Genomic DNA, 16832 nt, shown 5'->3' on the forward strand with positions numbered 1-16832 from the left:
AGTTTCGTACAATTTCATCCATGGGGGGGTCTAAAAAAATTAGGTTATGTGTACATTTAGTGACTGTACACTCATTGGCCTGTAGATGGCGGTGCACACATATACACATGCACACACACACAGGCACCCACATACTATTAGGTATTAGAACGGCCGATACATAATTACAAATTCAGTAGGATTAAAAGAAAGCCAAAATAAATATTCATCATCATCATCATGGCTGCATTTTCAGTATTGGCGATAAGTAGTCGTTTGTCCACTAGATGGCGCATCGTTGCAGTGAGACGTCATTTTGTTGGAAGTTAAAAGTGGGTTGGAAAAAAAATGGACGCTTCCTACAAGGACTGTAATTTACCACAGCGAACATCTAATAAGGATAGGACGATGTTCACATGAAGTGTAATTCCCATTTCTTCTTGAAGCCGAAATAAATCTGAGGATGTTTATCGGACATGCTTGGTTTTACTGCAGGTGCGTTAATCTTGTAATATCAATAAGGACCTAGGTAATGTTACCGTTAGCGTTGGTTGAGTGATGGAGGCCAATTTGATTGATTGCATTTGTAGAAAACTATAAATGCGGTTATACCAAGCAAATTGATAGCAGCACTGTTTGTATCTTTCGATTGTCATTTATTATTGCACGTGCTACAAAATCATTCTGTGCAATGGAAGATTTACCAACGTTACACCGGTCTGATACAGTTTTGCCTATACATCGTGAGACTGAGGCGCCTGTTTATTTTGTTTTAAGTGCGTGCAGGGTGTGAGAGGGGAATCGATGTGCTTTGATTCCAGCTTGGTAGTTGTAGTCTGTGAAATTAAAAAGCACGTGTGTGTGAAGTATCCAAACAATGACACCTTCATTTCATTATGGCTGCTTTAGCAACACACCTTAAGCTACTGTGTAGTGGGTCCCATTTAGAAGTGGCTACTTCATTCCGCGCTTTCCTTGACTCATGGAGCTGCGTGAATGTTATTACAACTTTTCGCCCCGCGATATGGCAGTTTAAGTCCGCTTGATACTGTAAAGCGTAAGCCATTGGTTTCAAAGGAGATTTTATTTGTGTAAGCCAGCATAGCCTATTGACAATTTATGTTGTAAATAGGCCTACCTTATAATCCTACCTGTAGCTTAGGGAAGCTAACAGCTTTCTAGTAGGATCTAGTTTGTTAGTTACAGTTTTGTCATAACTCCCTGATGCATTTTTGCATTTAGAATAGCCAGAGCGTGTATATCTCAATCGGAAAATTAAACAATATCGGGTGCCTATGGACTAGGCTGGGTGAACCCAGCCTGATCTGCCCGCTATTTATTTTTTGATTTCTTAAAAGATTGAGCTTGGTCTGATGAATGCCAGACTAGCCATGGACCTCAGTTACACAATGCAAGGGAACATGAATCAGCCTATATTTGCACGAACAATAACGGACAAAAGCTCTTCAACTTTGGCCCGTTAAAATGTGTATGAACAGTCTAGCGACGCATTTCATCAAGGCCCATTTGGACATGTCAGTTATTTGCACCACTGGTTAGATGTAAAACAGCATTTCGTTTCAGACTACTGTTACTTAATTTGTGCATTAACAATAACGTTTCAGACTACTGTTACTTAATTTGTGCATTGACAATAAAGTATTACATGAACTAAAGATTACTAAAATCTTATGTAGAAGAAGAAACATTCACAAAAAATCCATCCATCCAAAAATGACCTTTGTTTTTGATAGCTGTTGAAAACGGCATGGAACTGACAGAGATGTTTTTTGTTTATAAATACATAAAAAATAAATAAATAAATAACATTATGCTGATACCTTTTGCTTTTCCCAAATACAATGTAGCCTACAGGTGTAAGTGACCTTTCATCAATCCAGTTGCAATGGATGAACTGCCCTACTTGTGATTGATTAGAGATTTTAAAGGTTTTATAACAATGCTACATCTTCTTTGGCTATTCTACAATCTATTCACCTTTTCAGCACCAGTAGGCTACTTTCTGTGCAGCCGCTTTTGCACACACTCAGGCATGCCAAACAAGCATACACAAAAGTTTCAAGAGTGGGGGATGGAGTAAATATGGAGACAAATTGAAGTGTGATTTATTTTCGCGGAACGGATGTACAGGACTGAGCGGCGGTCATATTTTGTAACGCTATGCGGTACATCTAGTTATAATGGCATTGTATAACAACCCTCATAGTAATAGGTATATTTTAAATTTTCCAAATGTATTTATTTTTTGCTTTTATTTTTCCTTCAAAACTGGCTGAGGCCCCCCTGACACCCCCTCGCGGCCCCCACTTTGAAAACCACTGGGCTAGTGGACAGTACATACTCAAACATGTAGAAGGAGGAGAGGCAGACAGACTATGCAGAGAAGTCTATCTCTCCTCTACCCTTAAGTGAAGCATTGAACAGTTAGATGGCCCTGGGGAAAAATGACTTCCTCAGTCTGTCAGTTGTGCATGACAGTGAGCGAAGTCTCCAGCTGATCAAGCTCTTCTGCTTTGTAGTGCTGTGGAGTGGATGACATTCATTGTCCAAGATGTTGATCAGTTTGTTCAGGGTCCTTTTGTCTGATATTGAAGTGATGCACTCCAGTTCGGCTCCCACGACAGAGCCAGCTTTCCTTACCGGTCTGTCTAGTCGCCCAGCATCCTTCTTTTTTGGAAAAAACTTTCATGTCAAAATATATTTAATTGTCATAGCAACTATCCTCTGCTCCTCTGTTTGGCCCTTGCATTGCTGATTAGAGATATACTTTTCTTCTTCATGTCATAGCAGGCATTTACCAACTTTGCTACCCTTATCCTTAGCATAAACAATGTTTTACAAATGAAACAGTAAAGGTATCAAAGTACACAAAAACACGTACATGCACGCATGGCCACACATGCACGCGCACCCACACATACACTTAAACACACACACACACACAAATACGCACAAACACATAAAAACACACAAATGCAGGCATGCAGACACACACACATAAACACACACACACACCCCATTACTTCCACACACCCACTCACAAGCGAATTAACACACACACAGAGAGAGACACATAAAACACACACACACACATGCATGCAAGCAGACACGCGCACACACACACCATTACCCCCCACACACACTCACAAGCGAACACACACACAGAGAAGCACAGATACACAAAAGCAAACGCATACATGCACACACTCATTTACATACACAAAAAATGCAAGAGTAGGGGATGGAGTAGAAGATGGAGACAAATTGACAAGCGTGATTTATTTTTGCAGTGAGAATGTGCAGGACTGAGCAGCAGTTATATGTGTATCGATTTGCGGTACAACTAGTTTCCTTTACTAATTTTAGATGTGCTAGGGAAATGTACAATATTAATATTTATTCTGTGTATGAGGGACTGTGAAATATAACTGTTTAAGCGTGTCTTTACTCAGATTTTGTAAAAAGAATTGTGCATATTCTGTATTTGTTTTCTTTGTTTTCTGTGTTGCACTGGTTTGTGTCATATTGTAAGCAGCTATGATGTACTTTACAGACAAGACTAACTTCCCTCCTGGGACATTAAAGTTTATCTGATCTTATCTTCAAATGTGGTGGGGATGTCTGGTATATGCTGTAGAAATGTCAGACTATAGGGAAATGCAGATGTTGAGAAGATTAATATTTTGATTTGGCTAAAATTCATTACAAACTAGAACTGAGGATTTAAATCTTGATTAATGGAGTGTTACGGTTTCTGTACTGAAAAAAGTATGCAAATTATTGCATATTTCTGTAATGATGGCTCATTTACACATGTATAAATGTCAGAAAACTTGCAATACAAATATTATTGACTGAATGTGAATATTCAGCTGTGGTAAAATTGGGATATCTATTAGTTCCATTCTAGGGTAGTACACCTTGCTCAAGGACTAATGGGATTGTAGGTTTGTTATCTGGGATGAAACCTCTGAAAAATGAAAAAGCAGCATTTAAGGAATTACCTCAAAGCATGGTGCTAGTTAGCTTTTATCAGTGCCAACCATGTTTTTGTTTTTGCAATACAAGCCTTTTGGGTGTTAGAAATTGCCCATAATATGTGTTACTTAAAAGCTCTCTGTGTTATGTTATGTTACATATATATACCGGTAAATAACTAAATAAATGTGGGTGGGGAAATTGGGGGCAATTACAAATGCTTAGCAAATATGGAATATAGAAGTTACCTGCGTACCTGCAGTCAGATATTAATAGAGCAGAACACACTAACTCAAGGACACACTAACACACACACTAATTCAAGGACAAGGTCAAGGACCTTGAAATGATGACATTTTAATGACATAATTGTCATAGCAACTATCCTCTGCTCCTCTGTTTGGCCCTTGCATTGCTGACACAGAGCACCTTACCTTACAATGCACAGTGAATCACAGTCCATGCCTCAGTCCATGCCTCAGTCATTGCAAGCGCCTCTTGATTAATCACCCACTATGTGGATACTGTTTTAGAATTGATTTATATTGTGTTATTTAGTATAATTTGTATTTTAGTATATTCTTTATCTTCTACTGTCCTTATTGCTTAGTTGTGTTTTTTACATTGTATACTTTTTTTTTTTTCTACTTTTTTCTGCTGTTGGTGAATGTGTGTGTGATGTCTGTATACTACTGAGACCTTGAATTTCCCCTTGGGGATCAATAAAGTATCTATTCTTCATATCATAGCAGGCATTTACCAACTTTGCCACCCTTATCTTTAACCAGAAAAATGTTTTACAAATAAAACAGTAAAGGTTTAAAAATATAATTTCATTTATTATTTATTTTTATTTCCAAGAAAAAAATAATTGCAGATTGTATTTACTTATTTAGCTTTGTTTTTTTTAATCAAACCAATGGTGATGATTCATAATGATATTAGCAAATACATGACAACCACCAGTATCATTGATACTTGTGGTTTTATGAGCCTTCAACCCTATGAATAAAGTATATACATTTTCTGTAGATTAGTTCTTGGAAATTGCATAGATTGTTTTCATACAACTTAAGACAAAGTTTCATGATGTCAGAATTTCAGCCTGTATCTGTATCAGAAGGGAATGTTTGGGGAATGTAATTCAGACAAAGATATATAATATACAATTTGTTGGATTCAGATCTTAAGAGACAAAATTAATATTATTGTGTTACAAGGTTTCTGACAACAATTGATCATAAGAAGCACAACTCAGAATTTCAGCCTGTATCTGAAAGAAATGTCTCGGGTGGGCTGCATTGATCCAAAGCCCCAGCGCCTTACATCAATATCAGGCATCTTCTCATCAGGGTCTTTCAACTCAAAGTCAAAATATGAGAGCATGAGGAAGATAAACTGCTTCAGCTCATTGGTGGCAAAAAAGCGCCCTGGACACATGGTGACACCAGCTCCCCAGGGCATGGTGTAGTATTTCACCTTTCTGCCATTTTTGTAGAAATCTGTCTTTCTCACACCATCTGAAGCCAGGAAACGGTCATATTTGAAAGTAGCTGGATCAGGGTGAACCTCTGGATCCATATGCACAGCTGTATAGGGGAAAAGAGCCACTCTGTCTCCCTTCCGGATGCTATACTCCACCACCATCAGCCATCTTCAAGGCCATGTCTTGCAGTACAGCCTTGGTGAGGACAGGTGCAGCTGTTAAGCATAAGGTCTCCTCCACAGTGCTGTCTAGGACCGGCGTCTTCAGGAGCATGTCCCTGGTCAGGTCAATGAGGGGTCCTCCACGCTTCACTTCCTGTCCTGTCTCCCGCAGTACCTGCTCCAACTCAGCTCGCACCGCCTTCATGGCTTCAGGATGCTTCATGAGAAAGAGGAGCAGCCAGAAGGCAGAGGGGCCAGTGTTTCCCTGTGACGCCCAAAGGAGCAGGAACATAAATCGGTCTTGCATGCTTTCTTCCATTCCACGTTCAGCTCTTACTTGCTGCTGATCCAGGACCCAACCACTGATGTTGTCTCTGGTACTCACTTTCTGTACTGACAGCATATTCCAGAATAGTCTCTTCAAACGCTCTGCCTCCATCTTCTCACTGGGGGCAAGGACGCCATATGCCAGATTAGGGAACAGCTGGTCATACTTACGGAACTCATGAAACAGTTCATCTGACTCTAGACGATCTGCCTCCTTGGCTTTCTCCAGCCCCTCTGGCTGTGTGGGTGTCTTATTACCAAACAATGCCAGATATCCAGCTCGAAAAACAATGTTGTAGCTGTATTTGAACAGCCCATCTTCCTGCCAGCCATTTTGATGGTCTCGTGAACCAATACTGTGCAGCATGAGATTCTGAAGGTTGCTCATCATGGCTTCAGTCATTACAACTAGCCCGTCACCCATAAGATGCTTGTTGTTGTACTTTTGGAAGTCCTTGTGCCCACTTTCAGGGGTATAATATCCAAAAACCCTTTGAACAAGATGTTTGGCAAACTCATTGAAATCCAGTTTGGCTCTGGCCTCCTTCACCACTGATCCAAATGACAAAGGGTCCATGATGAATGTGAAATATAAACCACCGAGCAGCACTGTAAAGATATCTCCATGTTTTCCTTTCATGCGCTCTAAAAACTTTGCGGTATCTCTTCTGAATTCAAGAACATGTCCCAGCCATGGCAGAGGGCCTTTATCGAGGGGAGGCTCACCGGGACGATGTCGACGGAAAGCTCCCAGGAGGTATAATCCACCTAGAACAGAGAGTAGCAGAGCAAACAAAACTGGCACAATCAGGCCCATAGCTGTTCTCTCGCTTAATCTCTGAGCTACAGTAAATGACCTCTTGTTAAAAATCCTCTGAACACGCAGCAGAGCATGTGCTCCTCCCCTTTAGAACAGAAACACTAGTGTTACAATCAAATCATCAGATGACTTATAGGCAGAAATATTTCCATGCTGCATTAACCCTTTCAGTTGAAGTTCTTACGTAACATATGACGCAAATCAAAGCGGGAACGATGCTTTTGGGGTTGAGTCAGCAAAACTGGCAGAATCAAGCCCATAGCTGTTCTCTTGTCCACCTCCTCCAATTCCTTCTGAATTATAATGAATTATCAGTAAAAGTTCTCTCAAATATCACAGCTTTTATTCCTCCCCTTTTGGCAAATGACAGGATTGCCTAAGAGGAGTTTGTTTATCATTGTAAGTTAGGCCTTCTCACTCACGCGAGGATAAAGGTTGTGATGTTACAGACACAGATCAGTGACGTGATAAATGATGCCACAGTCAATGATTAAACACAACTAATGTCTGTGGAATTTACAGCAACCTTATCATTAAAAGATATTTGTACATCAATCTCCTCCATGTTATTTTAGTTTAACAGCTTTCCAGATTACATTTCAAGCAACATAGACATTAACCCGTTTAGGAGATACATTAAATGGTCTTTAAAAAAAGTTGTTTTGTGCAATCCTGCTTATAAAACAATAGACCTGAAAACATAACCTTCTTGAGGAAAGTAACAAGAGGAAGGATTTTGAAAGGGGCTTATCAGATTGACTGTACTGGTTGGATATCGTTTGGACAGCAAACCACTTATTTGCTTGTTGTTGTGGAATTGTACTGGGACTTTTCCATACCATTTAAGGTGGAAGATATTACAATAGAGAGTGGGCACCAAAGGAGGAATAAATTCTCCTTTTTTCTCCTTATTTTTCTCTGAAAGAATACAGCATATATCATTTATAGTTACTTAATGCAGGAAATCTATTTTTTGCTAGAACTAGTAGACTACCACAACGGAAAAATATTTTTTGCTAGAACTAGTAGACTACCACAACGTTGCTGAATGTATGTTATTTCAGGTTTGTTTGCAACAATATATAAGTTTAACCAAAGTCCTAAGCTGCTAGCTAGCTAGCGAACATTCCCATTCACTTTCTGTTTACTGTGCTAACGTTAGCTAGCTCGGTTAACGGGACAAAATCAAATGATTCATTCCGTGTCCGAAAGAGTGTTTCATTGGCATCACACACAAAGAAATGACTGTAAAATAGTATACAAAATTATATTTATATGTTATTATTGCTTATTCAGAGAAAAGTTTATGTTTTGACACGCCTATTTAGGAGTCCGGAACTAGTGCCATTTCGTTCCATTGGTGAATCGTCTTATGATTCATCTTAGTTAACTATAGAATCTTTGATTGAACCCTTTAAACTACTCAACTTTTTAACTGTTCAGCCATTCCAACTGTCACTTGACATCAACTTTGCCTCCAGTCAAACATATTAAACCACGGCCTACCTAGCAACCAACATAGCAACCATTGCAATGTAACCATTGTAGCATTGTTATCATATGGTACGGATACTATCTGGCTCTTGATAACCTGTGGAAAGGGACCTGATGAAAACCTTACTGTTTGGAAATGGACCATATGACCAAAGTATTGTTAAAACACACTACATAGCTACAGAGTATGTTTACTTGGCCTAGGCTACTCATTTCTGCATTATTCTGGCCTATAAATTAAAGCTTCCCAGTTGTAGTAGGCTACATCCTAGAGTAGGCCTACATCGTAATCTGTAGAAAAAATGTGGATGACAGACCTAGCAAGCTGTAAGCTATAGTGTAGTTGGTCATCAAGATACTTAATATCAGAATGGTCCATCCTTAAGACTTAGTTTATGATTATCAACAGCAACAACACACCCTTTGCCTACAAAGTGTTTTAAGCTGTTTACTTTAAACTGTTTGGCTATCAACTATCCTTAAACAGAAATGAATAAAACACAAAAAGTTGCTTTGTTTGCAGTGAAATACTATAGGCTAGTATATTGAACTACCATTACAGATTTATGGTACAACAACCTCACTTAAATATCTAAGTTGTATTGAACAATTGTACACATTCCTTGTTTTTGGTATAACTCTATAACTTGTTTGCTTTTGTCTTTTAGGAACCAGACCAGACCAGTGTGGTGATGACCGTGTATTACATTACGTGTGTGCCTGTCTGTGTGCACATCCTGCCAACCATACATCGCTGACATTAACACTAACATTAATTCCTAAAAACATGTGTCCATATATCAACATATCTGCACATACCTTTGAACTATACTGAGACGTAGATCTGAGATCTACACTGAGACATTCTGAGTATTATATTGTTGCAGGAGGACTATGCCGACAACTATATAAGCATGCATACATTTGAATCATACCTGTGCTGTGACATCTGTGAAACTTAGCTGTGCTGTTAGACCTCTGTTTTTAAACCTGAGCTGTGCTGTGTGAAAATTAAGATTCTAACCTAAATTCTGTCTAAAATCATCTGAAGGGCTGAATCTTATTCTTCAGTATATATAACCATCAAAAGTGACCTATTTATTACAATTAATTGATACCTCTAGCTCTTGCTGCCATTTCAGAATTACCACTGATAAATAGATCTGTCTTAGGATAATATGATTGGCATTATCAAGTTCTGTATATATATATACACACACAACTGTAATTTTTTTGACTTCAAGCTTACATTGCTTGTTAAGTGTTCATTAGTGTATTCTGAGTATCATTCTGCTGTATTAAAACAAAGAATGTTGATCAATATTGAATTAACAATTTATTTTTACTGACTGTCATATAGTCTAAGCTAACATCTAATCAAGTAAGTGGTTTTCAAGAATACTGTACACGTCTATGTAATCTGAATAATCTTAAGTAAGTAACTGTAAGTAATTTAATGTTATACACAGCAGCTTTTTTGCATTTACATGCAATGGTAATTCCCTGGAATTACATTTTCTAGTTTCTATCTGAAATTATGATAGAAATAATATATTACTTAGATTAGTATGAATGCATATGCATGACACGGAAAAGCGCAAATAGCCATTCGCAGCTCCCACGACAGGCAGTCTCTTGGCAGCTTTTTCCCTCAGTCTTGGCCTGTTTTTTTATGTGCACGTTGCGAATCAAATATGCCTAAAGTGGGCGAAAAAAAGTTAGTACATATGGCCCTCGGTCTCTCCACTCAAAAAACCACAGCTCGAACCCTTAATTTTACTCCCTACCCTGCAAGAAAGAAGGAAATGAAGGATAAACATGGTGTGCAGAGGGATGCCTGAAGTGTGAAGACTGAGAGCTAAAAATATGCACAAAGCAAGCCACTTTGAAATGTTGCTGTTTTCATGAATACAAAAGTTAGGAGACCCCCCTCCTAGACTAAAAACAGTTGGGTGACCCTCCCCTCAACAAAGAACAGTCCCTAAGACATATGCAAATATTATCAAATCATACTTTTCCAGATCTAAGTAGCCCAGACTGTCCTGAAAAAAAAACACTAAAACAACAACAAACAAAAAAGATATAACCTAGAATAAACAGTATAGTCAGCCATAACTATAACCACAATAAGATCTTAAAAGTAAAGTTAACTGCAATTAGCCTAGGGCCAATCAATGAGGTTAGACTACATAACAATTACTGGAAGAAGACGCATGTACTGACTCAACCCCAAAAGCATCCTTCCCGCTTTGATTTGCGTCATATGTTACGTAAGAACTTCAACTGAAAGGGTTAATGCAGCATGGAAATATTTCTGCCTATAAGTCATCTGATGATTTGATTGTAACACTAGTGTTTCTGTTCTAAAGGGGAGGAGCACATGCTCTGCTGCGTGTTCAGAGGATTTTTAACAAGAGGTCATATACTGTAGCTCAGAGATTAAGCGAGAGAACAGCTATGGGCCTGATTGTGCCAGTTTTGTTTGCTCTGCTACTCTCTGTTCTAGGTGGATTATACCTCCTGGGAGCTTTCCGTCGACATCGTCCCGGTGAGCCTCCCCTCGATAAAGGCCCTCTGCCATGGCTGGGACATGTTCTTGAATTCAGAAGAGATACCGCAAAGTTTTTAGAGCGCATGAAAGGAAAACATGGAGATATCTTTACAGTGCTGCTCGGTGGTTTATATTTCACATTCATCATGGACCCTTTGTCATTTGGATCAGTGGTGAAGGAGGCCAGAGCCAAACTGGATTTCAATGAGTTTGCCAAACATCTTGTTCAAAGGGTTTTTGGATATTATACCCCTGAAAGTGGGCACAAGGACTTCCAAAAGTACAACAACAAGCATCTTATGGGTGACGGGCTAGTTGTAATGACTGAAGCCATGATGAGCAACCTTCAGAATCTCATGCTGCACAGTATTGGTTCACGAGACCATCAAAATGGCTGGCAGGAAGATGGGCTGTTCAAATACAGCTACAACATTGTTTTTCGAGCCGGATATCTGGCATTGTTTGGTAATAAGACACCCACACAGCCAGAGGGGCTGGAGAAAGCCAAGGAGGCAGATCGTCTAGAGTCAGATGAACTGTTTCATGAGTTCCGTAAGTATGACCAGCTGTTCCCTAATCTGGCATATGGAGTCCTTGCCCCCAGTGAGAAGATGGAGGCAGAGCGTCTGAAGAGACTATTCTGGAATATGCTGTCAGTACAGAAAGTGAGTACCAGAGACAACATCAGCAGTTGGATCCTGGACCAACAGCGAGTAAAAGCTGAACGTGGAATGGAAGAAAGCATGCAAGACCGATTTATGTTCCTGCTCCTTTGGGCGTCACAGGGAAACACTGGCCCCTCTGCCTTCTGGCTGCTCCTCTTTCTCATGAAGCATCCTGAAGCCATGAAGGCGGTGCGAGCTGAGTTGGAGCAGGTACTGCGGGAGACAGGACAGGAAGTGAAGCGTGGAGGACCCCTCATTGACCTGACCAGGGACATGCTCCTGAAGACGCCGGTCCTAGACAGCACTGTGGAGGAGACCTTGCGTTTAACAGCTGCACCTCTCCTCAACCGCGCTGTACTGCAAGAAATAGCCTTGAAGATGGCTGATGGTCGTGAGTATAGCATCCGGAAGGGAGACAGAGTGGCTCTTTTCCCCTATACAGCTGTGCATATGGATCCAGAGGTTCACCCTGATCCAGCTACTTTCAAATATGACCGTTTCCTGACTTCAGATGGTGTGAGAAAGACCGATTTCTACAAAAATGGCAGAAAGGTGAAATACTACACCATGCCCTGGGGAACTGGTGTCAGCATATGTCCAGGGCGCTTTTTTGCCACCAATGAGCTGAAGCAGTTTATCTTCCTCATGCTGTCATATTTTGACTTTGAGCTGAAAGACCCTGATGAGAAGATGCCTGATATTGATGTAAGGCGTTTTGGCTTTGTGTCACTGCATCCCACCCAAGACATTACCTTCAGATACAGGCTGAAATTCTGACATACAGAGTCATAAGTTGCTTGACAACAATGTATAGATCTTCAAGAATTACAGCACATTCATACAAAACATGCATTCATATAATGTAATTGAAATCACACACACATACACATATATCTGTATCAATCATTGCCAGTGTTACATTCAAAAATTCAATAAAGTAAACAAATTCTACAAAAAAGTTATTATCTTTGCTTGAAAAGAACAAAGAAATAGGCGTTTGTGAACCTTTTATTTATTGGTCTTTGCATTTATCCCAGTCCGTAAATTAGTGAAACACACAGTGAGGTGAAGCACACACTAATCCCAGCGCAGTGAGCTGCCTGCTACAACAGCGGCGCTCGGGTGGGGTGATTGAGGGGTTAGGTGCCTTGCTCAAGGGCACTTCAGCCGTGCCTACTGGTCGGGGTTCGAACCAGCAACCCTCCGGTTACAAGTCCGAAGCGCTAACCAGTAGGCCATGGCTGCCCCAATAGTATGTGTCATACCATTGCAAAAAAATTCTAAATTGTTGGCTTGTAGTCTTGGGAATATTGCAGGCCATTAACAAATGTAATTTTATGTAATTTTTTCACAACATTTACTATCTCTATATTACAATCCAGTTTTCTACTGTTTTATTTAACCCTGCCACATGTAACCTTTTCAGTTAGGTGTTTGTGGTCATTTATAACATTTTAGCCACACAAACATTAAAGGACACGGAATCTGGCATATGTCACTTTGCTGTATATTATTTTACAGTGTGTTGCAACAATTGGAGCCGGTATATTAAAAGTTACTCCAGAAATTAAAGTTTTATTGATAAACTAGAGGAGCACAACTCGGCCAGCATGGTGCTCAGCCAGCAGACCAGCAAACGTCAGAAAAGGCCCAATGTTGCTATAGTACAATCAGAAGATGCAAACAAATTATATTATGTTATTGGTCTTATTTGGGCATATTAGAATTCCCTGAGCCGGTCCTCAGATCCACCCCAAGATCTAATGGGTTCTTCAATGGGTTGGAGTGGAAAAGACAAATCCTTCTCACAAGCTAAGTGTGGCATTAACTGAGCATGCATGGCTGGATGAAAACACCTAATTTTTGCTTTTTAATTTTTAACTAGGTGGCGCTTATACATGAAATAAGTGGTAATGGATGGGTTGACATGCCCCTTAAGACCAACATACAAAAAAAGGTGGACCTCCTAGGCCCTACGGTTCTCGAGATATTCACAGAAAACTGTCTCCGGCCACCTACAGGCCAGTTGGTGTATAGTAACATAAATTAATTTATTGTGTGGCCCCCATGAACGGAATTCCACGAAACTTGGCGTGCATTCAGAGGGTGTCATAATGATCCTACACTTTAAATTTCGTGCAATTTTGACCATGTCAGCCAGAGATATTGTGATGAAAACACCTAATTTTTGCTTTTTAATTTTTAACTAGGTGGCGCTTATACATGAAATAAGTGGTAATGGATGGGTTGACATGCCCCTTAAGACCAACATACAAAAAAAGGTGGACCTCCTAGGCCCTACGGTTCTCGAGATATTCACAGAAAACTGTCTCCGGCCACCTACAGGCCAGTTGGTGTATAGTAACATAAATTAATTTATTGTGTGGCCCCCATGAACGGAATTCCACGAAACTTGGCGTGCATTCAGAGGGTGTCATAATGATCCTACACTTTAAATTTCGTGCAATTTTGACCATGTCAGCCAGAGATATTGTGATGAAAACACCTAATTTTTGCTTTTTAATTTTTAACTAGGTGGCGCTTATACATGAAATAAGTGGTAATGGATGGGTTGACATGCCCCTTAAGACCAACATACAAAAAAAAAATGGTCCTCCTAAACCTTACGGTTCTCGAGATATTCACAGAAAACTGTCTCCGGCCACCTACAGGCCAGTTGGTGTATAGTAACATAAATTAATTTATTGTGTGGCCCCCATGAACGGAATTCCACGAAACTTGGCGTGCATTCAGAGGGTGTCATAATGATCCTACACTTTAAATTTCGTGCAATTTTGACCATGTCAGCCAGAGATATTGTGATGAAAACACCTAATTTTTGCTTTTTAATTTTTAACTAGGTGGCGCTTATACATGAAATAAGTGGTAATGGGATGGGTTGACATGCCCCTTAAGACCAACATACAAAAAAAGGTGGACCTCCTAGGCCCTACGGTTCTCGAGATATTCACAGAAAACTGTCTCCGGCCACCTACAGGCCAGTTGGTGTATAGTAACATAAATTAATTTATTGTGTGGCCCCCATGAACGGAATTCCACGAAACTTGGCGTGCATTCAGAGGGTGTCATAATGATCCTACACTTTAAATTTCGTGCAATTTTGACCATGTCAGCCAGAGATATTGTGATGAAAACACCTAATTTTTGCTTTTTAATTTTTAACTAGGTGGCGCTTATACATGAAATAAGTGGTAATGGATGGGTTGACATGCCCCTTAAGACCAACATACAAAAAAAAAATGGTCCTCCTAAACCTTACGGTTCTCGAGATATTCACAGAAAACTGTCTCCGGCCACCTACAGGCCAGTTGGTGTATAGTAACATAAATTAATTTATTGTGTGGCCCCCATGAACGGAATTCCACGAAACTTGGCGTGCATTCAGAGGGTGTCATAATGATCCTACACTTTAAATTTCGTGCAATTTTGACCATGTCAGCCAGAGATATTGTGATGAAAACACCTAATTTTTGCTTTTTAATTTTTAACTAGGTGGCGCTTATACATGAAATAAGTGGTAATGGATGGGTTGACATGCCCCTTAAGACCAACATACAAAAAAAGGTGGACCTCCTAGGCCCTACGGTTCTCGAGATATTCACAGAAAACTGTCTCCGGCCACCTACAGGCCAGTTGGTGTATAGTAACATAAATTAATTTATTGTGTGGCCCCCATGAACGGAATTCCACGAAACTTGGCGTGCATTCAGAGGGTGTCATAATGATCCTACACTTTAAATTTCGTGCAATTTTGACCATGTCAGCCAGAGATATTGTGATGAAAACACCTAATTTTTGCTTTTTAATTTTTAACTAGGTGGCGCTTATACATGAAATAAGTGGTAATGGGATGGGTTGACATGCCCCTTAAGACCAACATACAAAAAAAGGTGGACCTCCTAGGCCCTACGGTTCTCGAGATATTCACAGAAAACTGTCTCCGGCCACCTACAGGCCAGTTGGTGTATAGTAACATAAATTAATTTATTGTGTGGCCCCCATGAACGGAATTCCACGAAACTTGGCGTGCATTCAGAGGGTGTCATAATGATCCTACACTTTAAATTTCGTGCAATTTTGACCATGTCAGCCAGAGATATTGTGATGAAAACACCTAATTTTTGCTTTTTAATTTTTAACTAGGTGGCGCTTATACATGAAATAAGTGGTAATGGATGGGTTGACATGCCCCTTAAGACCAACATACAAAAAAAAAATGGTCCTCCTAAACCTTACGGTTCTCGAGATATTCACAGAAAACTGTCTCCGGCCACCTACAGGCCAGTTGGTGTATAGTAACATAAATTAATTTATTGTGTGGCCCCCATGAACGGAATTCCACGAAACTTGGCGTGCATTCAGAGGGTGTCATAATGATCCTACACTTTAAATTTCGTGCAATTTTGACCATGTCAGCCAGAGATATTGTGATGAAAACACCTAATTTTTGCTTTTTAATTTTTAACTAGGTGGCGCTTATACATGAAATAAGTGGTAATGGATGGGTTGACATGCCCCTTAAGACCAACATACAAAAAAAAAATGGTCCTCCTAAACCCTACGGTTCTCGAGATATTCACAGAAAACTGTCTCCGGCCACCTACAGGCCAGTTGGTGTATAGTAACATAAATTAATTTATTGTGTGGCCCCCATGAACGGAATTCCACGAAACTTGGCGTGCATTCAGAGGGTGTCATAATGATCCTACACTTTAAATTTCGTGCAATTTTGACCATGTCAGCCAGAGATATTGTGATGAAAACACCTAATTTTTGCTTTTTAATTTTTAACTAGGTGGCGCTTATACATGAAATAAGTGGTAATGGATGGGTTGACATGCCCCTTAAGACCAACATACAAAAAAAAAATGGTCCTCCTAAACCTTACGGTTCTCGAGATATTCACAGAAAACTGTCTCCGGCCACCTACAGGCCAGTTGGTGTATAGTAACATAAATTAATTTATTGTGTGGCCCCCATGAACGGAATTCCACGAAACTTGGCGTGCATTCAGAGGGTGTCATAATGATCCTACACTTTAAATTTCGTGCAATTTTGACCATGTCAGCCAGAGATATTGTGATGAAAACACCTAATTTTTGCTTTTTAATTTTTAACTAGGTGGCGCTTATACATGAAATAAGTGGTAATGGGATGGGTTGACATGCCCCTTAAGACCAACATACAAAAAAAAAATGGTCCTCCTAAACCTTACGGTTCTCGAGATATTCACAGAAAACTGTCTCCGGCCACCTACAGGCCAGTTGGTGTATAGTAACATAAATTAATTTATTGTGTGGCCCCCATGAACGGAATTCCACGAAACTTG

At 39.9% G+C, this 16832-nt stretch overlaps 1 protein-coding gene and 1 pseudogene across 1 annotated transcript; one reads left to right on the top strand and one right to left on the bottom strand.

Moving 5' to 3' along the window:
- Positions 1–4898: 4898 nt before the first annotated feature.
- LOC125293049 lies at positions 4899–6775 on the bottom strand (annotated as a pseudogene).
- A 3948-nt stretch (positions 6776–10723) lies between these two features.
- On the top strand, positions 10724–12352 carry LOC125293053 (5-beta-cholestane-3-alpha,7-alpha-diol 12-alpha-hydroxylase-like). Its single transcript, XM_048240685.1, has one exon. It carries the CDS (start codon positions 10724–10726, stop codon positions 12257–12259), a length of 1536 nt encoding a protein of 511 aa, XP_048096642.1. The 3' UTR covers positions 12260–12352.
- Positions 12353–16832: the final 4480 nt, after the last annotated feature.

The sequence above is a fragment of the Alosa alosa genome, chromosome 1 (genome assembly GCF_017589495.1).
Source record: "Alosa alosa isolate M-15738 ecotype Scorff River chromosome 1, AALO_Geno_1.1, whole genome shotgun sequence".
Classification (NCBI taxonomy): Eukaryota; Metazoa; Chordata; class Actinopteri; order Clupeiformes; family Clupeidae; genus Alosa; species Alosa alosa.